This window comes from Oncorhynchus kisutch, unplaced genomic scaffold (assembly GCF_002021735.2).
Source record: "Oncorhynchus kisutch isolate 150728-3 unplaced genomic scaffold, Okis_V2 scaffold1017, whole genome shotgun sequence".
Classification (NCBI taxonomy): domain Eukaryota; kingdom Metazoa; phylum Chordata; class Actinopteri; order Salmoniformes; family Salmonidae; genus Oncorhynchus; species Oncorhynchus kisutch.
Window position 1 is genome coordinate 26,798 of NW_022262962.1, and position 25,278 is coordinate 52,075.

The 25,278-nt window shown below is 41.5% G+C and overlaps 2 protein-coding genes and 1 pseudogene across 4 annotated transcripts; 2 read left to right on the forward strand and 1 right to left on the reverse strand.

The window, feature by feature from the left end:
• Positions 1–2,966: 2,966 nt before the first annotated feature.
• Positions 2,967–3,085, reverse strand: LOC116364171 (uncharacterized; annotated as a pseudogene).
• A 10,479-nt stretch (positions 3,086–13,564) lies between these two features.
• On the forward strand, positions 13,565–16,177 carry LOC116364170 (TOG array regulator of axonemal microtubules protein 1-like). Its single transcript, XM_031817409.1, has 4 exons — positions 13,565–14,302; positions 14,686–14,948; positions 15,601–15,706; positions 15,858–16,177. The coding sequence occupies exons 3-4, from the start codon at positions 15,638–15,640 to the stop codon at positions 16,095–16,097; spliced, it is 309 nt and encodes a 102-aa protein (XP_031673269.1). The 5' UTR covers positions 13,565–14,302; positions 14,686–14,948; positions 15,601–15,637; the 3' UTR covers positions 16,098–16,177.
• A 3,790-nt stretch (positions 16,178–19,967) lies between these two features.
• Positions 19,968–23,825, forward strand: LOC116364169 (uncharacterized). Of its 3 annotated transcripts, none has more exons than XM_031817406.1 (14): positions 19,972–20,633; positions 20,893–21,032; positions 21,139–21,210; positions 21,327–21,410; positions 21,534–21,680; positions 21,770–21,850; positions 21,976–22,125; positions 22,243–22,292; positions 22,414–22,483; positions 22,576–22,662; positions 22,756–22,854; positions 22,977–23,057; positions 23,163–23,267; positions 23,453–23,598. In XM_031817406.1, the coding sequence occupies exons 1-14, from the start codon at positions 20,468–20,470 to the stop codon at positions 23,582–23,584; spliced, it is 1,464 nt and encodes a 487-aa protein (XP_031673266.1). In that variant the 5' UTR covers positions 19,972–20,467; the 3' UTR covers positions 23,585–23,598. The 3 variants fall into 3 exon arrangements, with proteins under 3 accessions (XP_031673268.1, XP_031673266.1, XP_031673267.1); XM_031817407.1 differs by lacking the exon at positions 23,453–23,598 and adding an exon at positions 23,720–23,825 and having other exon boundaries at positions 19,974–20,633; XM_031817408.1 differs by lacking the exon at positions 21,139–21,210 and having other exon boundaries at positions 19,968–20,633.
• The last annotated feature ends 1,453 nt before the right edge of the window (positions 23,826–25,278 follow it).

A 25,278-nucleotide genomic window follows, 5' to 3' on the forward strand; every position in this document is an offset into this window, starting at 1 on the left:
ATGTTTAATGAACTACGTACAACACGAATAAAACTACAAAACAAAGACCATAACGAAAACCGAAACAGCCTATACTGGTGCAAACTAACATAGAGGACACTAAGGACAATCACCCACGACAAACTCAAAGAATATGGCTGCCTAAATATGGTTCCCAATCAGAGACAACGATAAACACCTGCCTCTGATTGAGAACCACTCCAGACAGCCATAGACCTTGCTAGATAACCCCACTAGCTACAATCCCAAAAACATACACACCAAAACCCCAAGACAAAACACACCACAATACAAAACCTCATGCCACACCCTGGCCTGACCCAATACATGAAGAAAAACACAGAATACTTAGACCAAGGTGTGACACAACGGGGAAATGTAAATGGAGAAACATTGAAGGGATTTTACAGGGCCCTAATGGACTACAGACATTGACAGTCTCCTAGCCTAAAAATAAATGCTGAATGCACTGCCTAGATTTTGAGGGAAACGCACTGTCCATTATTTGATATGATCAGGGCAGGGAAGCACTAACAAACTGCATTTAGTCCAATAAAAAGATAACATTAGGGTGATAAATAAAAGGCAGTTGCTCCACGCATGACAAGAGAACCCTCTGCTGGAGCAAAACGTTTACAGCACCTGGTATTCCCAGGCGGTCTCCCATCCAAGTACTAACCAGGCCCGACCCTGCTTAGCTTCCGAGATCAGGCATACTTTTTTTTCCCTCTTTTTATTATGAAAAAAACACATTTACAACATTCAGTCTATAATAATTAAGGATGAACAATTCACCCTTTTACAAAATCAGAAAAATAACAATTTAAAACACAATCATTCACTAACACCAATTAGTAATTAAATACAAGCTTCCCATTTGACAGAATTTCAATAAAAGTACTCATATATTCAAAATCCAAAATTAAAATCCTCCCATTATTATCATTATCTTCTTCACATTTTCTACTACATCCTTCCTTAATAAAATTGCAACCCCACTTGAATTCCCTCTAAATAAATAGATAAATAAAATCCCTCTATTTTTTTTACTTCTAAAACACAAACATTATCCCAGTGTGTTTCTTGAATACATAAAATATCTGAATTCTTCATTTGGACTATTGTATTAAATTTTCCCATTGTTCTCAAACCATTTGCATTTATTGACATTATATTGACCATTCTAATAAATAATAAAATAATAAAATATAATTTCATTATCCTCTACCTGTTATCCAGTTTCTTTCTTCTTCCACCCTTTCTCTCCCCCTCTTCCCACCGCTTTCCTCTTCCTGTATCCTTCCCTCGTTCTTTCCATCTTTTGCCCATCATCCGTGTCCGATATCTCCTCCAAGTCCATGTTATCCAGCCAACTCCCACTCTTGGCATCCACCTCCGTTGTGCTCCCCGTATTCATCTCCACTTCTGGTATAGTCGTTGTGCTCCCCGTGCTCATCGCCGTCTCTGGTATTGTCATCAACTCCATAACCCCCTCCATTTCTTCACCCCCCAAGCTACTTGTTAGTGCTGTGCTTTCCCCCAAAACCTGTGAGCCCCCCGTGCTTCCCCCCAGTCCACTCCCCCCCTCCTCCTTAAAACTCCCTCTTCTTATTTCTGAGTCCATACTGCTCCCAATTTCATTTATCTTCTGGTCCTTCTTCCTTCCTCCGTCTCTCCACCTTCCACCACGTCCTCTCCTCCATCTTCTTCTCCTTCTTGCGACAATACCACTGCTTCCTCGAATATTGTTTGACTCCCCTCTTCAGCCCCAACCTCTCCACAGTTGCACTCCGCCAATCTCTTTCTGCTTCCACCACAAAAATTCATTTCCTTCTCTCCATCACATTCTCTCGCATAGTGTCCTTGATTGCCACACTTAAAACACTGAAATTCCGGGCAGTCTTTAACTATGTGCCCGGGTTGAATACACATACGACACACTCTGACCTGTTTGTCATGAATGACCCTGAAATATTCTGCTCCCTCCAACGTCTCAATTCTTGTAGAATAAGGTAATGATGTCACTTTTTCTGTGAACTTGACCTTGCAGAAACGTGTCCCGTCAACCACCTCCGTTCCTGGCCAAACTCTCCTTATCTCCGAGACGGCCGTCACTCCCCAGCTACTCAGCTTGCTCAGTATCACACCATCTTCTACGTATACTGGGAGATTCATAAAAGACACCACCAATTCCTTCACATTAATATCTCTTGCCAGAATCCTTGTGTCCTTTATTCGCAATCCATCCATTAACCGTTCTTTTCCTCTTTCATTTCTCATCGTAATTTCATACTTCTTTTCTCCTTTCATTCGGCATCCCACCACCTCTCCACACACCTCCTTAATTGCTCTTAGTAGTTCCATTGTCGTCACTTTGTCTTCTCCTTCCAACTTAATTGCCACCGTGTATTCTTTTACATATTTCATTCCTTCGTTATCTTCATTTTTCTTCCGTTGCGCCTTTTCGTTGTCTTTGTCCATTCCGTTTGCCTTTTCCATGTTGTCCGTCATAGTAAAAAAATAAATTCAAAAAACCTCTCCCCCAAGCAGAAAAACTGCAAGGGGGAAGACTAACCAAACTTTAAACTATTCAACTAAAGACCAATTAATTTAACAAAAATAGCTCTCGAGCAAACACTCTCCAGCAAACACTCACTCACAGCTCAGACACTCGCACCTGTCGTCACTTCTCCAATCAGGAAATGCGTACTCAGGCCGGTGTGGTCGTAAGCGAGAAACTATCCCTTGGTGCACTATATAAAGTCAAAGTGAGTCTGATTAACAGCTGTTGCATTTTCACCATTTAGATAAGCATCTTTGTGTCACTCAAAAAGTGGAAGAAATTGCATATACTGTAGCCATAATTTGTAGCACAGATTGTTGGATGAAATACAAACTAACCTTGCTTCAAAGCGAGGGCACATATTTCAGCCTTGTGGGAAAAAACGGACAAAGAGTTGACAAAAAGCGTACAGCACCTGGTAATCCAAGGAAGTCTCCCATCCAAGTACTAACCAGGCCCGACCATGCTTAGCTTCCGAGATCAGACGAGATCAGGCGTACTGAGGCCGGTGTGGTCGTAAGCGAGAAACTCTCTATTGGTGCACTATATAAAGTCAAAGTGAGTCTGATTAACAGCTGTTGCATTTTCACCATTTAGATAAGCATCTTTGTGTCACTCAAAAAGTGGAAGAAATTGCATATACTGTAGTCATAATTTGTAGCACTGGTATTCCCAGGCGGTCTCCCATCCAAACCCGACCCTGCTTAGTTTCCGAGATCAGACGAGATCAAGCGTACTTTTTTTATTTTTTATTATTTTATTATGAAAAAACACATATTTACAACATTCAGCCAATATTAATTAAGGATGAACAATTCACCCTTTTACAAAATCAGAAAAATAATAGAGGGAAAAAAATAAAAAATAAATGTAAAACACAATCATTCACTAATACCAATTAGTAATTAAATACAAGTTTCCCATTTGACAGAATTTCAATAAAAGTACTCCCCCACACAAACAGTTTTTCAAAATTTCCTCCACCGTATTTATATATTATCTCTGTATCCTTTTCTAAAATCCTCCTAAAAAGACCTTCCACACTCACACATTTCCCTTCATAATGACCCATGTTCCTTCTTAATCTTACAGCGTATCTAGCATGACTTAAAACATAATTAACCAAATTAAAATTCTAAACTTTACTTTTCCCATTAATACCAAAAAGAAAATCTTCTCCATTCCACCTCATTTAAAATCTCCTCCCCCCAATGTTTTACTAAAAGCCCTTTTAAAAACTCATAAATCTTTTAACCTGCTACATTCGACAAAAAAGTGCATAAAATGTTCCACCCCTGTACCACAAATATCACATTCTCTTTTGATATCCCTATTTATTTGATGCAAAACCACATTTGTAAAAATCCTATTATGTTTCAATTTAAAATCATTGTCTTCACACTCTATAGAATTACATTTTACATTCTTCCATATTGATTTCACATACATGTTTGCAAACACCCTAGACCACACTTTTTCCGAAGCAGGAACTTTTATCTCTTTTTTAAAATACATTTACTATAAACCATTTTAACTTTTAAACCTGATAAATCATGTTTCTCCCCATTTACTTTCAGAATATAAAACCGGTAAACCCCTCCCTCTTTTAGTCACCTCTTTATTTATTAAAATCACCCACTCCCCAGGAATACATCCTAATATTTTCTTATACATATTCTCCACAGTAGTTTTACTTATCTCTTCATCTATTTCAACCACATTATCATATATTGCTTGAAACGGAAGGAACCCAGGAATTACCTCATATACTATGTCACCTATCTGCCTCATCCCAGCCCTCATAAAATATTTACAAAACAACGTCATATTATTACACTTTATCTTTGGATTTAAAAATATCGGCTGATTTAAAATATTTTCTAAAATGGTACATTCATAAGAAATATTTGGTAAAAATTGCCCCCAAGCCTCAAATACTTCTCTATAAAACAACGATATATTACCTACCATTTCCTTCTTCATACTCATCAATAAACCATTGTCCCCCACCCTCCCTACCTCTTGCAAATAATCTTTAAAAAACCTTTTCCACCCATAATCCAATTCACCAAATAAATATTTCCGTACCATTTTTACTCTAATTGCTGTTTTCCTTACACTTAAATCTACCAACTTCAAACCCCCCTCCTCATAACCTGCAATCAAAGTTTTAAAAGCTATTTTCACCCCCTTCCCATCCCATAAAAAATTTACTAAAATCTTATTCATTTCAGATAAAACCCATTCTGGCATATCCAAAACATTCATTACGTAAATAAAAATTGACATCAACAAGGAATTTATCACAATGACTTTCCCTTTTAACTTCAAAGACCTCCCCTTCCACATATTTACCACCTTTCTAACTTTATTTATTACACCACTCCATGTCAAATCCCTAGCTTCCATTTCCTTCACCCCTAAAAAAACTCCTAACACCTTAAAATAATCGTTTACCACCTTAAAAGTAAAATTTCCCTCATTAATCTTCCCAATATACATTACAACTGACTTCTCCATGTTAACCTTTGCCCCTGATGCTTGTCCATATACTTTAAAACACTCCATCACCCTTTTAACACTTCCCTCATCTCTAACTGTTATAGTGGTATCATCTGCGTCTTGATGAATCAAACTAAAACCTCCTTGTGGAGTCTGTACACAATGTATAAGATGATCTTTTTTAAGAAATGCTGCTAAAGGTTCTACCGATAAAACAAATAATAAAGCTGATAAAGGGCACCCCTGTCTCACAGATCTCTCAAGAATAAAAGAATCAGTTAAAATTCCATTACACTTCACCCTACTTTTTGCCTTCTTATATAATAATTTTATCCATCCTATTATTCTATTACCAAAACCATATTTATCCATTACCCTAAACATAAAATCATGTTCTACCCTATCAAAGGCTTTATTTAAATCTATGCTTAACACTATTCCCCCTATCTTATCATGATTCATTTTATTTATCACATCTCTAATCGTATTAATTGTATCAGCAATATCTCTACCAGGCACACTATAATTCTGTGTAGGTGCTATAATATTATTTAAAACTTGCTTCATTCTATTTGCCAGTATCTTAGCTAAAATCTTATAATCCGAATTTAATAAACTAATTGGCCTATAATTCTCCAGTTTCAATTTGCTCCCCTTATTTTTATATAAAATCGTTATCAGCCCTGTCACCATAGATTCTGAAACACTATTATTATCCTCCATATATTGATAAACCTCCAATAAAATAGCTGCTAAAAAACGTTCATATATTTTATAAAATTCTGCAATTATTCCATCCACTCCAGGTCTCTTATTTACTTGTAACCCCTTTATCGCATCTTTATCTTTATTCACTGTTATCTTCCCAACACACATTTGTTTATCCTCAACATCAATTTGCACATCCACACTATCCAATATCTCCTTTACACACCCCTCATCCACCTCCCCTTTCTTAAATAAATCCTTATAAAAATTCTGCACTGTTTCTAATATCTCTACATAATCATTGACAACTTCACCCTTTACATTTTCAATCTCTCTAATATATGTTCTCCTCTGTTTATTCTTCTCTAAACCAAGAAAAAATGAAGTACATTTCTCCCCCTCCAAAACATACTTTGCCTTACTTCTTATAATTGCACCCTTACACTTATCTATTTCATATTTACTCAGTTTTGCTTTTAAATCTAAAAACGTTTCTATATTATGATTAAGTTCACTGTCACACTTCCCCATTTCTTCATCCAATCTAGCCCTCAACTCATTTTCTTCTCTTTTCATCTTTCCTCTCTTTTTCCTTGCATATCTTATACTAAAACCTTTTATTTTTTCCTTAACCTTGTCCCACCATAAACACTTATCATTCTCTTTCTGCTTATCCTCCATTTCACATGCTATCAAAGATTTAATTTGTTTCCCATATTCCTCATCTTCTAAATACCCTGCATTCATACACCATATTCCACCCCCTGTTCTTTCCTTATCTAAACCCACTGAAAATGTTAAACCTGCATGATCACTAAAAGTTGTAAAAACATACTTAATATCTTTCATAAAATTCCTTAAACCTTCTTTTACTAAAACCAGATCTATCCTTGTTTGTTTCAAATCCCCTAAAACCACCTGCCTTCTAGAAAATTCTCTTTTGTCTGGATTTTTCTCTCTCCACATATCAATTATTCCTTTTTTCTAACATCTTCTTTAAAACCCCCCAGATTCATCACTTCTAAAAATAGCTCCTCTTGTCATATCCAGTCTATCCATTTTAACATTAAAATCCCCAACTACAATACAATTCCCCTCACACCATTTCCCTAATTCTAAAAATAAATCTTTGCGCTCTATTTCATTATTAGGCGCGTAAATATTTATAATTCTAAAAACCATACTCATATATTCAAAATCCAAAATTAAAATCCTCCCATTATTATCATTATATATATGTTTCACATTCTCTACCACATCCTTCTTCAATAAAATAGCAACACCACATGAATTACCCCTGCCATTGTTAACAAAAATAAAATCTCTCCATATTTTTTTAACTTCTAAAATACATATATTGTCCCAATGTGTTTCTTGAAGGCATAAATATCAGAATTCTTCATTTTGACTATTCTTTGAAATTTTTCCATTGTTCTTAAACCGTTCGCATTTATTGACATAAAATGAACCATTCCAATAAATAGTAAAAATAATAAATATTTTCTCATTTACCTATCTGTTGTCATGTTTTCTTCCTTTTCTGTCCTTTTTCACCTCCGCCGCCGCTTTCCTCTTCCTGTAGCCTCCCCATTTTCTGTCAATCTGTTCCATGTCATCTGAATCTGAAATTGATTCTAAAGCCATCTCTTCCAAGAAACTTAAACTCTTCTTTCCAGTGCCTGTTGTGCTTCCTGTATCCATTTGTGTCTCCTTTATTATTGTCAGCATCCCACTCCCCTCCACTTCACCTTCTTCCGAGGCACCCACATAGCCCGAGGTCCCCCCCAAAATCTGTGAGTCCCCAGTTCCTCCATCCAGCCCACTCCCCTTCTCCTCCTGAAAACTCCCTCTTCTTATTTCTGAGTCTATACTGCTCCCTATTTCGTTCGTCTTCTGTTCGATTTTCTCCCTTCTTGCGTTCTCCGTCTCTCCACCCTCCACCACGTCCTCTCCTCCATCATCTTCTTCTGGTCTCGGTGATACATCAGTCTCCACAAAAAGATCTTGGCTCCTCTCCTCATTCACAACCTCTCCACAGTTGCACTCGTCAGTTCTCATGCGACATCCTTCGCAAAATGCCCTTTCCTTTCCACCTAAACATTCTCTTGCATAATGCCCTTGCTTCCCACACTTATAACATTTTAATTCAGGGCAGTCCTTCAAAATATGACCAGGCTGAATACAAAGCCTACAAACTCTGACCTGCTTATCATGAATAACTCTAAAGTACTCTCCTCCTTCAAGTGTGTCAAACTTTGTAGAGTACAGCAATGATTTCACAGTGTCAGTAAATTTCACTTTGCAGTATCTCATGCCATCTGCTATCTCCGTCCCTGGCCAAACTCTCCTCCTGATTTCAGAGACTGCTGATACACCCCAGCTACATAGCTTGGCCAATATAGCGTTGTCTTCCATATACACAGGCAGATTCATGAAAGAGACTATAAGTTCATTGGAAACCATGTCTCTTGCCATAATTCTTGTTTCTTTAATCATAAAGCCATCCATTAAGCGCTCTTTTCCTTTTCCATTTCTCATCGTGACCTCGTACTTTCTTTCTCCTTTTACTCTACATCCCACCACCTCTCCACACACCTCTTTAATTGCACGTAGTAACTCCATCGTCGTGACCCTATCTTCTCCCATCAACTCCACTGCCACCGTAAATTCTTTACCATATTTCATCTCTCCTTCATCTCCATTTTTCTTCCGTTGAGCATTTTCTTTGTCCTTATCCATTCCATTAGCCATTGCCATGTTGTCTGTCATAGTAAAGAAAATTAACACCCCAAAAACTCTTCCCCCAAGCAGCAAAACTGCAAAGGGGGAAAAAACGAACCAAACTTAAACTTGTTCAAATGCAAAAATCTAAATTATACTCCAAAAAACGATGAAAATAACCAAAAAAGCTCTCAAGCAAACAAACACTCACGACTTAATTACCAACACCTGTCAAACTTTCCCAACAGGAAGTGCTCACTCAGGCCGGTGTGGTCGTAAGCGAGAAAATATCTCTTGGTGCACTATATAACTGAGACTGTAATGTTCTTTGCTTCACGGAAACGTGGCTCACCGGAGAGACGCAATCCGAAGCGGTGCAGCCAGCGGGTTTCTCCACGCATCGAGCGGACAGAAACGAACATCTTTCTGGTAAGAGGAGGGGCGGGGGCGTATGCCTTATGGCCAACGTGACATGGTGTGATGAAAGAAACATACAGGAACTCAAATCCTTCTGTTCACCTGATTTAGAATTCCTCACAATCAAATGTAGACCGCATTATCTACCAAGAGAATTCTCTTCGATTATAATCACAGCCGTATATATCCCCCCCCAAGCAGACACATCGATGGCTCTGAACGAACTTTATTTAACTCTCTGCAAACTGGAAACGATTTATCCGGAGGCTGCATTCATTGTAGCTGGGGATTTTAACAAGGCTAATCTGAAAACAAGACTCCCTAAATTTTATCAGCATATCGATTGCGCAACCAGGGGTGGAAAGACCCTGGATCATTGTTACTCTAACTTCCGCGACGCATATAAGGCCCTGCCCCGCCCCCCTTTCGGAAAAGCTGACCACGACTCCATTTTGTTGATCCCTGCCTACAGACAGAAACTAAAACAAGAAGCTCCCACGCTGAGGTCTGTCCAACGCTGGTCCGACCAAGCTGACTCCACACTCCAAGACTGCTTCCATCACGTGGACTGGGAGATGTTTCGTATTGCGTCAGCCAACAACATTGACGAATACGCTGATTCGGTGTGCGAGTTCATTAGAACGTGCGTTGAAGATGTCATTCCCATAGCAACGATTAAAACATTCCCCAACCAGAAACCGTGGATTGATGGCAGCATTCGTGTGGAACTGAAGGCGCGAACCACTGCTTTTAATCAGGGCAAGGTGTCTGGTAACATGACTGAATACAAACAGCGCAGCTATTCCCTCCGCAAGGCTATCAAACAAGCTAAGCGCCAGTACAGAGACAAAGTAGAATCTCAATTCAACGGCTCAGACACAAGAGGCATGTGGCAGGGTCTACAGTCAATCACGGACTACAGGAAGAAACCCAGCCCAGTCACGGACCAGGATGTCTTGCTCCCAGGCAGACTAAACAACTTTTTTGCCCGCTTTGAGGACAATACAGTGCCACTGACACGGCCTGCAACGAAAACATGCGGTCTCTCCTTCACTGCAGCCGAAGTGAGTAAGACATTTAAACGTGTTAACCCTCGCAAGGCTGCAGGCCCAGACGGCATCCCCAGCCGCGCCCTCAGAGCATGCGCAGACCAGCTGGCCGGTGTGTTTACGGACATATTCAACCAATCCCTATACCAGTCTGCTGTTCCCACATGCTTCAAGAGGGCCACCATTGTTCCTGTTCCCAAGAAAGCTAAGGTAACTGAGCTAAACGACTACCGCCCCGTAGCACTCACATCCGTCATCATGAAGTGCTTTGAGAGACTAGTCAAGGACCATATCACCTCCACCCTACCTGACACCCTTGACCCACTCCAATTTGCTTACCGCCCAAATAGGTCCACAGACAATCTCAACCACACTGCACACTGCCCTAACCCATCTGGACAAGAGGAATACCTATGTGAGAATGCTGTTCATCGACTACAGCTCGGCATTCAACACCATAGTACCCTCCAAGCTCGTCATCAAGCTCGAGACCCTGGGTCTCGACCCCGCCCTGTGCAACTGGGTACTGGACTTCCTGACGGGCCGCCCCCAGGTGGTGAGGGTAGGCAACAACATCTCCTCCCCGCTGATCCTCAACACTGGGGCCCCACAAGGGTGCGTTCTGAGCCCTCTCCTGTACTCCCTGTTCACCCACGACTGCGTGGCCACGCACGCCTCCAACTCAATCATCAAGTTTGCGGACGACACAACAGTGGTAGGCTTGATTACCAACAACGACGAGACGGCCTACAGGGAGGAGGTGAGGGCCCTCGGAGTGTGGTGTCAGGAAAATAACCTCACACTCAACGTCAACAAAACTAAGGAGATGATTGTGGACTTCAGGAAACAGCAGAGGGAACACCCCCCCATCCACATCGATGGAACAGTAGTGGAGAGGGTAGCAAGTTTTAAGTTCCTCGGCATACACATCACAGACAAACTGAATTGGTCCACTCACACAGACAGCATCGTGAAGAAGGCGCAGCAGCGCCTCTTCAACCTCAGGAGGCTGAAGAAATTCGGCTTGTCACCAAAAGCACTCACAAACTTCTACAGATGCACAATCGAGAGCATCCTGGCGGGCTGTATCACCGCCTGGTATGGCAACTGCACCGCCCTCAACCGTAAGGCTCTCCAGAGGGTAGTGAGGTCTGCACAACGCATCACCGGGGGCAAACTACCTGCCCTCCAGGACACCTACACCACCCGATGCTACAGGAAGGCCATAAAGATCATCAAGGACATCAACCACCCGAGCCACTGCCTGTTCACCCCGCTGTCATCCAGAAGGCGAGGTCAGTACAGGTGCATCAAAGCTGGGACCGAGAGACTGAAAAACAGCTTCTATCTCAAGGCCATCAGACTGTTAAACAGCCACCACTAACATTGAGTGGCTACTGCCAACACACTGTCAATGCCACTGACTCTACTCCAGCCACTTTAATCATGGGAATTGATGGGAAATGATGTAAATATATCACTAGCCACTTTAAACAATGCTACCTTATATAATGTTACTTACCCTACATTATTCATCTCATATGCATACGTAGATACTGTACTCTATATCATCGACTGCATCCTTATGTAATACATGTATCACTAGCCACTTTAACTATGCCACTTGGTTTACATACTCATCTCATATGTATATACTGTACTCGATATCATCTACTGTATCTTGCCTATGCTGCTCTGTACCATCACTCATTCATATATCCTTATGTACATATTCTTTATCCCCTTACACTGTGTATAAGACAGTAGGTTTTTTTGGAATTGTTAGTTAGATTACTTGTTCGTTATTACTGCATTGTTGGAACTAGAAGCACAAGCATTTCGCTACACTCGCATTAACATCTGCTAACCATGTGTATGTGACAAATAAATTTGATTTGATTTGATAAAGTCAAAGTGAGTCTGATTAACAGCTGTTGCATTTTCACCATTTAGATAAGCATCTTTGTGTCACTCAAAAAGTGGAAGAAATTGCATATACTGTAGCCATAATTTGTAGCACAGATTGTTGGATGAAATACAAACTAACCTTGCTTACTTATTTCAAAGCGAGGGCACATATTTCAGCCTTGTGGGAAAAAGCGGACAAAGAGTTGAAATGCCACAAGGCAGTGACAAAAAGCTTACAGCACCTGGTATTCCCAGGCAGTCTCCCATCCAAGCACTAACCAGGCCCGACCCTGCTTAGCTTCCGAGATCAGACGAGATCAGGCATGCACGAGCAAAACTCATGTGACCACTTGCCGCAATGTTATCTTTTTGGCTCATTTTTCAAAATAAAAGCCTGAAACTATGTCTGAAGACTATTGACACCCTGAGGAAGCGATAGGAAAAGGAATCTGCTTGATATCCCTTTAAATGGAGCAAAGGGAGGCTATGGAACATGGAGTTTTCAAAATAGAAGCCACTTCCTGTTTTGATTTTCCTCAGGGTTTCGCCTGCAATATCAGTTCTGTTATACTCACAGACAATTACCCCACTCTTCCACCAAGGCACCTGCAAGTACTCAGACATTTCTGTGGGGAATGGCCCTTGCTCTCACCCTCCAATACAACAGGTCCCAGATGTGCTCAATGGGATTGAGATGCGGGCTCTTCACTGACCATGGCAGAACACTGATATCCCTGTCTTGCAGGAAATCATGCACAGAACGAGCAGTATGGCAGGTGTCATTGTCATGCTGGAGGGTCATGTCAGGATGAGCCTGCAGGCAGGGTACCACATGAGGGAGGAGGATGTCTTCCCTGTAATACACAGCGTTGAGACTGCCTGCAATGACAACAAGCTTAGTCCGATGATGCTGTGACACACTGCGCCAGACCATGACGGACCCTCCACCTCCAAATCGATCTCGCTCCAGAGTACAGGCCTCGGTGTAATGCTCATTCCTTCAACGATAAATGTAAATCCGACCATCACCCCTGGTGAGACAACACCGCGACTCGTCAGTGAAGAGCACTTTTTGGCAGTCCTGTCTGGTCCAGCGACGGTGGGTTTGTGCCCATAGGTGACGCTGTTGCCGGTGATGTCTATTGAGGACCTGCCTTACAACCGGCCTACAAGCCCTCAGTTCAGCCTCTCAGCTTATTGCGGAAAGTCTGAGCACTGATGTAGGGATTGTGCGTGGGAAACATGGGAAACAGTGTTTAAACCCTTTACAATGAAGATCTGTGAAGTTACTTGGATTTTTACAAATTATCTTTGAAAGACGGGGTCCTAAAAAAGGGGTGTTTATTTTTTTGCTGAGTTTATATATATATATATATATATTGTACAAATAGTACACATTTATGATTTTATATGGGAATCAAAAAGCTTTCATGAATGTTCACCATGTGCTGATGTGCTCAGCACTGTCAACAGACCCCATTATGACATCACAATGTAACGGAAGCCTTGCCATGATATCATTGCTGGTTCCATCTGACAAGGAACATTTCCTTTCCACTCATTTCAATGATAGATCTCTCACAGAGATAGGTTAACCTTTCTGAACTACCGATTAAAAAGGAAAGAGGTTAAGTTCTTATTTTGAGAGTGTTAATATTTATCATCAATGGCTTATCGAGGGAGAAAATCAAGTTTTGTAAGGCTCATCAGTTTTTCAAATGTTTTTCCAAAAATATCACTGTTTATTTTGTGGTTTCATAGACATACAGTATGCCTACATCCATAAAATCTTTAGCTTACATTTTTTTTATGACACACTGTAGAAACTATTTTGCCTACTTCACTTCTGCTATACATTTCATACTGTACCATTGTGATCCAGGGCTATCAGGAGAGCTACCCAATCCCAGAGGGCCATCGTGGCTTCATCAGTGATGCCAGACTTCTGCAGATGCAGAGAGCTGAGAGAGAAGCCATGGAAGCAAAGCAAAGAAAGATAAGTGCTATCCATGAGAATTATGTCCGGACTGCTCTCATCGGGGTTGGCAGCACCTTCGCGCACCACTTCGTCCCCTCTATTCAGTGCATTCCGCGGCCGAAAGCTCCACCAAGGCCTTTGCCACGAAGGCTTGAACACATAGCTCTGGCCCCACTGAAGAACGTGGTGGGGGTGGACGGAGCCCAAGTTCGACCCGGATCTAAACTCTCTGGAGTCCATCCAGGTAAATAAATCATTCAGCAGCATTAGCGTGTGGCCTGTTCCCGTCCCTCCAACTGGAGCTCCCTCCAAGAGGGGCAAGAAGAAGAAGAGCAGGCGGGAGTCGAAGCCCTGAAAGTCCAGTCGGACCAGGGCTGTGCTGACAACAACGGACCCATTGACCTGATGGAGGAGGTGAGGGACATCGAGGCTCACCTGAAGGAGGAGGCCTGGAAGGTAGGATGGACTTAAAATTTATTGTAAATGTGAAAGTTTGCAGTTCAGAATTATACTTGGACCGATAAATTGCCAAAACAGATAGTTGTTCCATGTCTTAAAATCAAATCAAAATGTATTTGTCACATGTGCCGAACACAACAAGTGTGGCCCTTACCGTGAAACCAACAGTGCAGTTCAAGAAGAGTTAAGAAAATATTTCCCAAATAAACTAAAGTAAAAATTAATAATAATTAAAGTAACACATTGACATAACAATAACGAGGCTAAATACAGGGGGTATCGGTACCAAGTCAGTGTGCGGGGGTACAGGTTAGAAAGGATACTCTCTTTGACAGCATGATAGAATATATCCTAGAATTCTTTTCTGGTCTATACCAAAGGTGGTACATGAGGTGAAGGCCGTGGGCAGGAGAAGTTTGGGCTCGGCCATGTCCACAGGGGAAATAGCCACCAGCTCTCTGGGAAGACTGAGCTCAGTGGATATGAACACCCCTGCTGAGCTCCGTGACTACTTGGATGTTGGGACCCCGGTCAAGTTGCGTGACAGCCCACCCAGGCCTGCCCCCCCCTCCTATCAAGCCCAGGAGCAAACTGCCTCGGCCTATAAGGTTCCTTAGCTTGCCAAAGGCTGCCACCGGCTCAGGTCAGTCCCTCTCATGTACTCACACTAATGTAAATTAGACAGGGAGATGAAGCTAGGTAGATTGATAGAAAAACAGTAGGAAGGGAAGAGACACGAATGGCTTTAGCCCAGGGCCACACTTGATTTGCCTGTTTCACAGTGAGATAACCTTTACTCAAGGCTAATTGGACCCTTCTTCTGAGCAGGGAGCGCACCAAAAATATATGTGCTAAATTTAAAATGATATCATAATGAACTAGTGTTAAAAGCTACAAACAGATATGGAAATGAGTAAATACATAAATAAATACATACAGTTCATAGAGAGATAGATGTCTGCTGTCAACCCATAGACAAGATGGCAGCCAGTGAGCCAAAGGGCCAAATAAAGACCCAGGCCAGATTGCAGCCCCTGTCCAACCCAGAGCAGGTCCTGACTAAGACCGTCAAGCTGCTCCACTCTGCCTCCGATGACTGGTGAGCATTCACTAGACAAGACCAATGGAGCTAGGCTAAAGGAAGCACAGTGTAGTGTCCTTGGAAATGTAGATTTGAGCTACAGAGCGTAGAAACTTCTGAATTTAAGAGACCAAAGTCCTAATTGATGAACATCATTATAATGTTTTTGGAAAATGTTGTGGAAAATGCTTACGTTTCTTTCACTGAATTGCAGGGAGAAGAAGATCGAGGGCTTGACCTCTCTCCGTGTGATGGCTCAGAACCACATGGACATACTGATGCCTAAACTCCATGATATCTGCCTTGCCATTATAAATGAGGTAGCTGTATTCATTCACTGCCCTATTCATTCATCTGCACAAATCTGCTACATTTGGAGAACAAGTCAAATTATTGTGTCATGTTTCTGATGTTCGTGGGTTGTTCTGCTCAACATTAATAGCTGGTCCTGTGTGTGTTATTATGATTCAGGTGAAGAACCTGCGCTCTGCAGTGTCCTGTGCTGCCATGGCCACACTGGGTGACATGTACGTCCACCTCCAGAGGGCCATGGATTGTGAGGTGGAGGGGACGGCACGCGTGCTGCTGCACAAAGCCAGCGAGGCCAACGCCTTCATCCGGCAGGGCGCCAACTTTGCCCTGGGTCACATGGTGCAGAGCTGCACCCCTACCCGTGTCATGAATGCCCTGCTGGTCGGTGGGCTGAGGTAAAGAGGGAGAGGGGTCAATTAACACTCACTAAGGGGTAGATCCGGACTTCCACAAATTGTCCCATTATCCAAACCTATATAAAATATATTTTGATTTGTTTAACACTTTTTTCTTACTACATGATTCCAATTGTGCTATTTCATAGTTTTGATGTGTTCACTATTATTGTAAACTGTAAAAAATTGTAAAAATAAAGAAAAACCCTTAATCGAGTAGGTGTGTCCAGACTTTTGACTGGTACTGTATATATTGTGGTAATGCAAATATGGTACAATCCAAGGGTGCAAAGCTTTTGGAGACTTACCCAGAAAGACTCACAGCTTTAATCACTGCCAAAGGTGATTCTAACATGTATTGTGAATACTTACGTGAATTAGATATTTCTGTGTTTCATTTTCAATACATTTGAGAGAAAAAAATGAAACATGTTTTCACTTTGTCATTATGGGGTATTGTCTGCAGTTGGTTGAGATAAAAAAAAAAAATTACAACTATAATTTAATTCATTTGGAATTCAGGCTGTAAGAAAACAAAATGAGGAATAAGTTAAGGGGTATGAACACTTTCTGAAGGCACTGTATATCTGCAAGAAAGTGATAAATGAGCGACTCTTTGAAAGGGGGTCATATATACATTGCCTTATAATTTTTTTTAAAAGCTATCATGCTATAATCGGCATTGTTTCTCAGACCAAATCTTCATTCTGGTTTAAACAAAGCAATCTGATCATGCTCCAGTAATTACACGCTACAGGGATTTTTTTTAAAAATGGCTTCTGCAAAGCACATCCACACGTCCAATCAACATCCACACATTGATTTCATTCTTCGGGTCTTTATTCAAACACAAACATACTTGGAATAAAATGGGGTCAAGTTTGGACGGTCGTAAATATGCAAATAGGCAATATTGTAAATTTCAGGTCCATGGACATCACTATGCCGATATCTGTCATCCAGCACCACATAACAGTAGACAGCAGCCATCTCATGTGAAGTTGGCACTGGGGAAATCCCATGTAATGAGAAGCGAGGCCAAGGAGGCAAAAAGACTGAAGGACAAGACTCCCACAAGAACTCTATGCTAAACTGTTCTGCCACATTCATTTACATTTACATACATCTTTAGATTTGTAAATAATAGGGAATACATCTGCAAATAATTTAAACTGTTTATTCAAACTACACTGTACAGCTTTTGTGTGTCTGTGCATCGTAGGTACAACTGTAAGCAATTCCGTTCTCAAATGTCTGTTTAATGTGAGAAACAACATGAAAAACACCTGTTAGACCATTACAATGCGGACTGTCGTGCATTTTTACTATTACCAACAAGACAACGAAGTGATACGTGTCATGGAGACTTATAACGGATACTTTCCAAACCTCAAAAGTTCCTTCGCTGAGTGATATTGTTTACTACACTATTATGCATACAATCCAAGTCATACATTTATTGTCATTCATACTCTTATTTTTAACCAAATATCATTGCAAAAGTGTTCATTGTGTCAATTCAGAGCTCGGAAATATTGGAATAATGTGATTAAGGGGACTGACACTCAAGGCACACAACAGGATAACACAACAACCACATTTTCAATTGACAATCATTGCTTTAAATGGATGTGGTCGATTGTTTATATATGCCTACACAAATCTATGTATTTAACTTGTAAACCAAGGTTGGATTAGTTGGTCTGTTCTAATTGCAGCATATTGGACGACTCCACCATCATTGATCATTCGCGACTTTAAGTCATTCCTGTTATCTCTAGAGCATCCCGTATATATATATAGCGCCGCATTACTTCCCCATCTTACCATGGATAGGGTTTGGTGCATTCCGGAGTTCATTTATGGTCCCACAAAGGTAATCTTAGGATAAATTAATTTTAGCATACTGTAAATGCCTGTGCATAATGTGCATAACATAGCATAATTATTTTCATGATCTTCAAAGGAATTCTGTAGAAGCAGCCTTTATTTTCAGACTCTGCAGGCCTGCTGGGAGGAAACATATTACAATAAACAGGTAAGATTCATCCCACAAAAACATAAACAACAGAAAGAGAGTTGTATTTCAAGACAGTTTAGAGAAGGTGGTCATGAGAGTTCTTAATATCACTTGCAAATTGTGAGGCATGAGCAGTTGTGAAATGTTGCGAGAGGCCCTTCTGAAAGAACATGATATGAATGAACATACAATAAAGTTATTTTTTTAAGTATATTGTAAGGCTTGAGACAATTGAGACATGGATTGTGTATGTGTGCCATTCAGAGGGTGAATGGGCAAGACAAAATGTTTACATGCCTTTCAACGGGGCATGGTAGTAGGTGCCAGGGGTACCTGTTTGTGTCAAGAACTGCAACGCTGCTGGGTTTTTTACGCTCAACAGTTTCCCATGTGTATCAAGAATGGTCCACCACTCAAAAGACATACAGCCAACTTGACACAACTGTGGGAAGCATTGGAGTCAACATGGGCCAGCATCCCTGTGAATGTTTTGTACACTCAGTACATTAATAGTATTGGTACGTGTTCTTGCCGTAACCTGTAAAGCTGGCGCAGCCTGCGAGGCAGGGGGAGGTGTAAGTGATGCCGTTGTCTGAACACTCAGGGTCCCACTCCCCAGCCAAGCAGTAGCAGTCTCTGTTACACTCTGACAACAGGCTGCCATCGTACACCAGGGGACCTGGGGGACAGAGAAAATGGCTGGTAATAATGATGTTTAAATAATTGTTGCTGAACTATCATTGACACAGGCACAGTGACAAAACAGCCAGGAATCCTGGCTCTGTAACAACCATACTGTATATTCCCACAAGAGGGAGCCCCGGCACAAGCCCATGTGTGTTTTGGTCTAGCTCTCCCTCATATTCCACTGATCAAAAGTTTTGTTTTTATCAACCCACCAACCACCCAATCAGATGTCATATTTACTCGTTGTAGGACACGGTCAGACCAGCCACCTGAACGTTGTCACACTTAGTGCCAGACTGCAGAGGGAGGAGGAGGTAGGCCATGAAGGAGGTGACGAAAGACAGCTAGGCTCCAGACACAACGCCAAGCTTTATACCTCTTCATCAGTAGACCTCCCAGGAATATCCCCACTGCACCCACAGGCAGGTTAAACTCACCTGGAAAAGTTATACTCACACGTCTTTAGTGCTACCAGTGTGCTGGAGTTTCATTTCCACTCATGTTCAACAAACCTACAGGGGATGAGAGAGAACAAAAAAAGTGTATTTAATGCCATTCAACATCAGTGCTGACAGGAGGGAACATTTCAGTTGGAGCATGTCCAGGTTTCTATGGCTTCGTTGAGACAGGCAGCCCAATTCAGTCATTGTTTTGAGTAATTGTTGTAACTTTAATGTGTTCATGTTTAAGTTAATTCATTGAGCTGTAATTAAAGATATTTCTTTACAGTTATTTACATATGTAATTGTATTGGTTAGTTTTGAATTACGCTTTTGACTGCAAGTTCCAGAATGCCTTGCGACAGGAATGAGCGCGAGAACGCGCCAGTTATGTGCAGGTGCAAAGTGATTAAGCTGACCTTTCCGCTAGCATTTTACCTGCATTGCTCTGTAGAATCTAAAGTTCTTAAATGTAACGTGAACAAGTAATATTACTAAAAGAAGCGTTCATATCAACCCCGACATCCCGAGTCATTACTTTGAAGACAGTTATTCTAAAAGTAATTGCTCTTTTGACCAATCAGAAATGCTCTGAAAAAGAGCTGATGCGAAAATATCTAACGTGATAATTTCCCATCATTATTGAACAGGCTAGTGGGTCTCCAGTTGTCTATATAAAGAGTATCCTTATTAAGTTTGGGAATCAAAGTAATTACACCTTGTTTTAAGGATGCCAGGAACTCCCCATTTTCTATTGATTCTTGAAACATAGCAAGAATGAAGGGAATCAATTTATCATTGAATGCTTTATAAAACTCGCTTATTAAACCATCATTTCCAGGGGACCTATTGTCCTTAAGGCTTTTAATACAGTCTTTTATCTCAATTTCAGATAACTCGTCATCACAAAAATCCCTGAAATCATTATCTATCTTCTTAGCAATGTTTGCAACACGTCATGCTCTTATCAACTGAGCTACGAAGGAGCACGTCGACGTCACTACAATGATGACAAGCAATTTTAAGGGATTCTAAAGGGAATCAGAATTCCAAACTAATTTCTATGGCAACACAGTTGTCAATTTTGTAAACAATCATTTTCGAACGTGTGTTGCCAAGAGACATCTAACCGACGTTCTATGGAACGTTTTCGGTGCGAAAACAACAACTTTGCTGCTGACAACAAACTTGTTTGATTTTTGAGACCTGAGAACAATCGACTGGAAAATGCCTGGGTGCTTTTCAAGACTGGCGGAGAGAGTGCGTGGACGTCGGCGGCCTACTGCGTCGACAGGTTGTTCAAATTCATTTGTGGCTTGTTTTTCTTGTCTTTTTCTGTTTTGCAGGGTTCGTGATTGGCGACAGGTGGACAGCGACATCGACTTCGAAGAGGGTATGTGGAGTTTACAACTCTTATTTTACTACATTTAACAATGTCATTATAATTTGCGAAATGTTGTGTATTTCTATCATTCAGACTTGGCAAAAATGCTAGTGCTCGAGATGTTGTAGCTTGCTAGCTAACATTAACTTTAGTAACTGTTGCTAAGCAATCAACTTTTGCTACCTAGCTAGCTAATATTAGCAATCTTGCAATTTTTTTTAATGTCCTAACAATAGTTTATTTTATATTCCAATGTTCCTCATTTTAGAAACAACTGTCCTGGATGAGGTCCAGTTGGATGTGCCATTGGATGATGTGCTAGATGTTCCACAGCTGCTAGTCCTCCTTGATGTCCAGAATGCTGCTATCATCCTTGAGGATGTGCCAGATGTGCAGACTATCCTTGAGGTACAATTTTCTGAAAGTTTGGGGTTTTATGTTTGAAAAATATCCCAGATATTCAAGTTGTGTCTCTTTGACATGAAACAAATCTCTTGTCTGCTTTCTGCTTTAGGAGGCCACTGGCATTTGGCAGTTGATTCTGATTAGGTTCAGCCCCCAGTACTGTGGGCCTGTTGTGATCAGGGTAAGAGACCCCCCCCCCCCCCCACCCACCCCCCACACACACACACACACACACACACAGTCACATCACTGTTACAATGTTTACTGTTTCCAACATGAATGTATTGTAATGTGCAGAACAATGCCGGTCCGGTGGTTAAAGCTTGGAGAACTTTCCAGTTCATCAGCCCCATCATCACCTACATGCGTGGGGGATCCCAGGTATGTGTCTTTGTAACAACCTAATCCTAATCTACATTGTCAGTCATTTGATCTTGATGGAAATGTGTCACAGCAATTGCCGAAGTGGTTTTGTTGATGTTGTCTTGTTGTTTATCTCAACAGCAGGTGGTGGTGAGGATGCACCACGTGAGTAGGGTGAGAGGCCTGGAGACTCAACTGGTGTGGGCCATCTCCAAGGAGACAGCCAGGCTTAGTCCAGAGGGCATCCCCTACTGTGCCACCAAAGTGCAGTCCATCACTTGGATCCAGGTAAGACGTAAATACTACTGAAACAGTAGTAGATTAGGCTTTTCTTCACTTATTCCATTTGGCCTTAATATGTATTCTCTCTTTGTCAGCGTGTGGCTGGCAGGGTGACCCACTATGCGTCTCACCTCCGCCACGAGACGTCTGTGGACGTGACGCTTGGCTGCTACCAGGTAAATAAACCATTTCCTATGTATATAGACTAGACATTACTGGGCATTTTTGCATTCGATTTGGTGTGTTTTCTAATAACGTGTGTGTGTGTGGTAAACCGGTGTGCTGTGTGTGTTTTGAGCAGCAGACTGATGTCTCAGTGGTGTACGCCACTCTCCACATGGGGCTGGACGGGCTTCTATCCTCTTCAGCGTGGTCGGAGGCTGCCTCCTTCTCTACTCCCACCACTCAGCAGTTCACTGACCCAGAGCCTGAGGGCCACAACTGCTATGAAGTCAGACGTTACACACACATACTATTGACTAGGAGCATTAAGATCCTTCCATTGACCGATTGTTTGTTATGTCATTGCACTGGTCACTGATTTTGAATGCTTGTTTTGTTGTCGTAGGGCTGGGAGGAGGACCTGCTGCCTGAGGAGAGGGAGGTTCCTCTGCTAAAGTGAGTTCCTCTAAATGTCTGTGTAGTCTGAGCTTGTCAAATGCTGAAGGATAGTGGTCATAATGCTGTTATCCCCCATTGACTCTAATGGTTGACATGCTTCATTCCCTCCCTTTCACAGCCTCTACCTTACCACCAAGAGAGTGGAGGACATCGCCCTGAGGCTCGTCTCCTTGCGCCAGGCCTTCACTGTGCGTGGACCCACTGTTCTTTTTGTCTCTGTGACTTCTTGTTCTGTCTCCAAGAGGAAGATGTCTCACCCTAACTCTTCCCTCTTCCCTAGACCCTGCTTGGTTCCACCCTGAGCAGGAACCATCTGTTTGTGGCGGGAAAGGTCCTCCTGGGCGGCCTTGTTCAGGCCAACCACATGGTAACTCACTAACTCATTCTCTTTCAAGGGAAAGAGAGCGTCCCTGAGGGGAAATGTGTTCTGTTCACTAAGATGCTCTTTTCTTTGTCATAGGACGAGGCCAAATTCATCCGTACCTATAATGACTTTGTGGACTACCTGAGTGACCCCTCCAAGCGGAATGACATTGAGAGGGAGCTGGCTGAGGCAAAGGTGAGTTCATTAACTCTTTCAAGTCTCACTGAGTTCTTCCACATGCATGTCTTTTATACATCACAGTAGCTGATATTTATGAAATCATTCCTATTTTCTCCAAACGTGTTTTCTTGTCCTAGATCCATCATGTGAACATGATAGATGTCCTCTTTGAGCTGGTGCTGTTTGGGATGATGACAGCTCAGAAGTCCCTGATGGTGGTAAGTAGCATCTCACTGGAACATGTTTTGATATCGCTCTATTAGCAGTTTCACTTAAATTCCTCATCTCTTCTCTCCTCTTTTCTCCTCCTTTGTTTCCTTTAGCACCCTGGTGGGTTCGTGGAGCGTCTGTATGCTCTCCTGTACTCCTTCCTGCCCACTGCTGCCAACATGGAGCCAGAGGCTGATAGAATCCTACTGCTGCTCAATGTAAGAGTCAAGAGGTTACTTCCTGTTTACTTCCATATTCTTAGTGTACTTCCTTTTGACTTCCTTATTCATGGTTAACCAGGTTTCAATGCCATTTTAGGGGGAGTATTTCTAATTGTCTCTCTCCTCTTGATAAGCTAGTAACTCAGAGCCATTTTCTATGTGTTGTGTGGTGTTCTCTTCAGGGCGGACTGATGGCTCTGCTAGATGACATGTTTGGCCAGCAGCTGGCCTGGTATTTTAACTCCGAGTCTCTGGTCACTGAGCTCTCCAGCCTCCTGGAGTACCACTTGGAGAACCTCATGGCCAGCATGTAGTCCTACTGCAGGGACCATACTCCTTTCTCCTTCTCTCTCTCTTTTGAAGGAATTGAGGACTTGAAGTGCTTTGTTTAACCCTGATTAGTTAACACGCATTAATTTAATGTATTCTCTTGTTTTCTCTCCCCACAGGATTATTGTGACACTTTGCCTCCCAACAGGGCTGTAGACACCAATGCACTACATTACTTTGCACTGAATTTGACATTTTAAAATAAAATAAGTTGTAGTTCAAAAACATTTTTGTTTCTGTCTTTTCATCTATTTGATTTATGACCATTTCCTCTTCCTGGAGGTATAATGCATATATTAGAGGTATATGCATATTAGATTATTACATGAACAATGATGCTTTATTATCTGCATATGGAAATAAAAAACTATGTTTAGTTGATTTACAGATACTACAGGCCCACACTTATATGTTTTTGTACTGTGGTTTGTGATACTGGGGCGGCAGGGTAGCCTAGTGGTTAGAGTGTTGGACTAGTAACCGGAAGGTTGCATGTTCAAACCCCCGAGCTGACAAGGTACACATCTGTACTTCTGCCCCTGAACAGGCAGTTAACCCACTGTTCCTTGGCCATCATTGAAAATAAGAATTTGTTCTTAACTGACTTGACTAGTTAAATAAAAAAATACTGTACTATTTAAAAACATGTAGGATGACATACACTGAGTCCACAATAGACTAGGAACATCTTCCTAATATTGAGTTGCACACTCTTTTCCCCTCAGAACAGCCTCATTTCCTCTGGGCATGGACTCGACAAGCTGCCCTAAGCGTTCCACAAGGATGCTGGCCCATGTTGTGTCAAGTTGGCTGGACGTCCTTTGGGTGGTGGACCATTCTTGATACACATGGGAAACTGTTGAGCATGAAAAAACCAGCAGTGTTGCAGTGCTTGACACACTTAACCCGGTGCGCCTGGCACCTACTACCATACCCCGTTCAAAGGCAGTTAAATATTTTCTCATGCCGAATCACCCTCTGAATGACACACACAATCCATGTCTCAATTTTCTCAAGGTTTTAAAATCTTTCTTTAACTCCCCTTCATCTACTCTGACTGAAGTGGATTCAACAAGTGACATCAATAAGGGGTCATAGCTTTCACTTGGTCAGTCTATGTCATGGAAAGAGCAGGTGTCCTCAATGTTTTGTATTATCAGTGTGTGTAGTAACCTGGTACAGTATAAAGTATACCACTAGAGGGGATAATTGCTTCAGTCTTGAATGTTACTTCTCACTATCCCTACATTAACAGTCTGCCATTGTAGACTCCGGTAACTTCAGTATCTTAGTTTTTTTATATTTTCCATTAATGTCTGAACCATTTACCATCTTTCCCACTGAAACCAGTAAATCAGACTGTTAAACAGCCACCACTAACATTGATTGGCTGCTGCCAACACACTGACTCAACTCCAGCCACTTTAATAATGGGAATTGATGGAAAATATATCACTAGCCACTTTAAACAATGCTACTTAATATAATGTTTACATACCCCACATGATTCATCTCATATGTATATGTATATACTGTACTCTATATCATCTACTGCATCTTTATGTAATACATGTATCACTAGCCACTTTAAACTATGCCACTTTGTTTACATACCCTACATTACTCATCTCATATATATATATACTGTACTCGATACCATCTACTGCATCTTGCCTAT

Excerpts from the sequence above, each read along its gene's own strand:
- LOC116364170 (XM_031817409.1), top strand. The coding sequence starts at position 15,638 with ATGGCTCAGAACCACATGGACATACTGATGCCTAAACTCCATGATATC. Across the intron at positions 15,707-15,857 it reads GCCTTGCCATTATAAATGAG|GTGAAGAACCTGCGCTCTGC; the intron begins GTAGCTGTATTC and ends ATTATGATTCAG.
- LOC116364169 (XM_031817406.1), top strand. The coding sequence starts at position 20,468 with ATGCCTGGGTGCTTTTCAAGACTGGCGGAGAGAGTGCGTGGACGTCGG. Across the intron at positions 20,634-20,892 it reads CGACATCGACTTCGAAGAGG|AAACAACTGTCCTGGATGAG; the intron begins GTATGTGGAGTT and ends TCCTCATTTTAG. Across the intron at positions 23,268-23,452 it reads GAATCCTACTGCTGCTCAAT|GGCGGACTGATGGCTCTGCT; the intron begins GTAAGAGTCAAG and ends TGTTCTCTTCAG.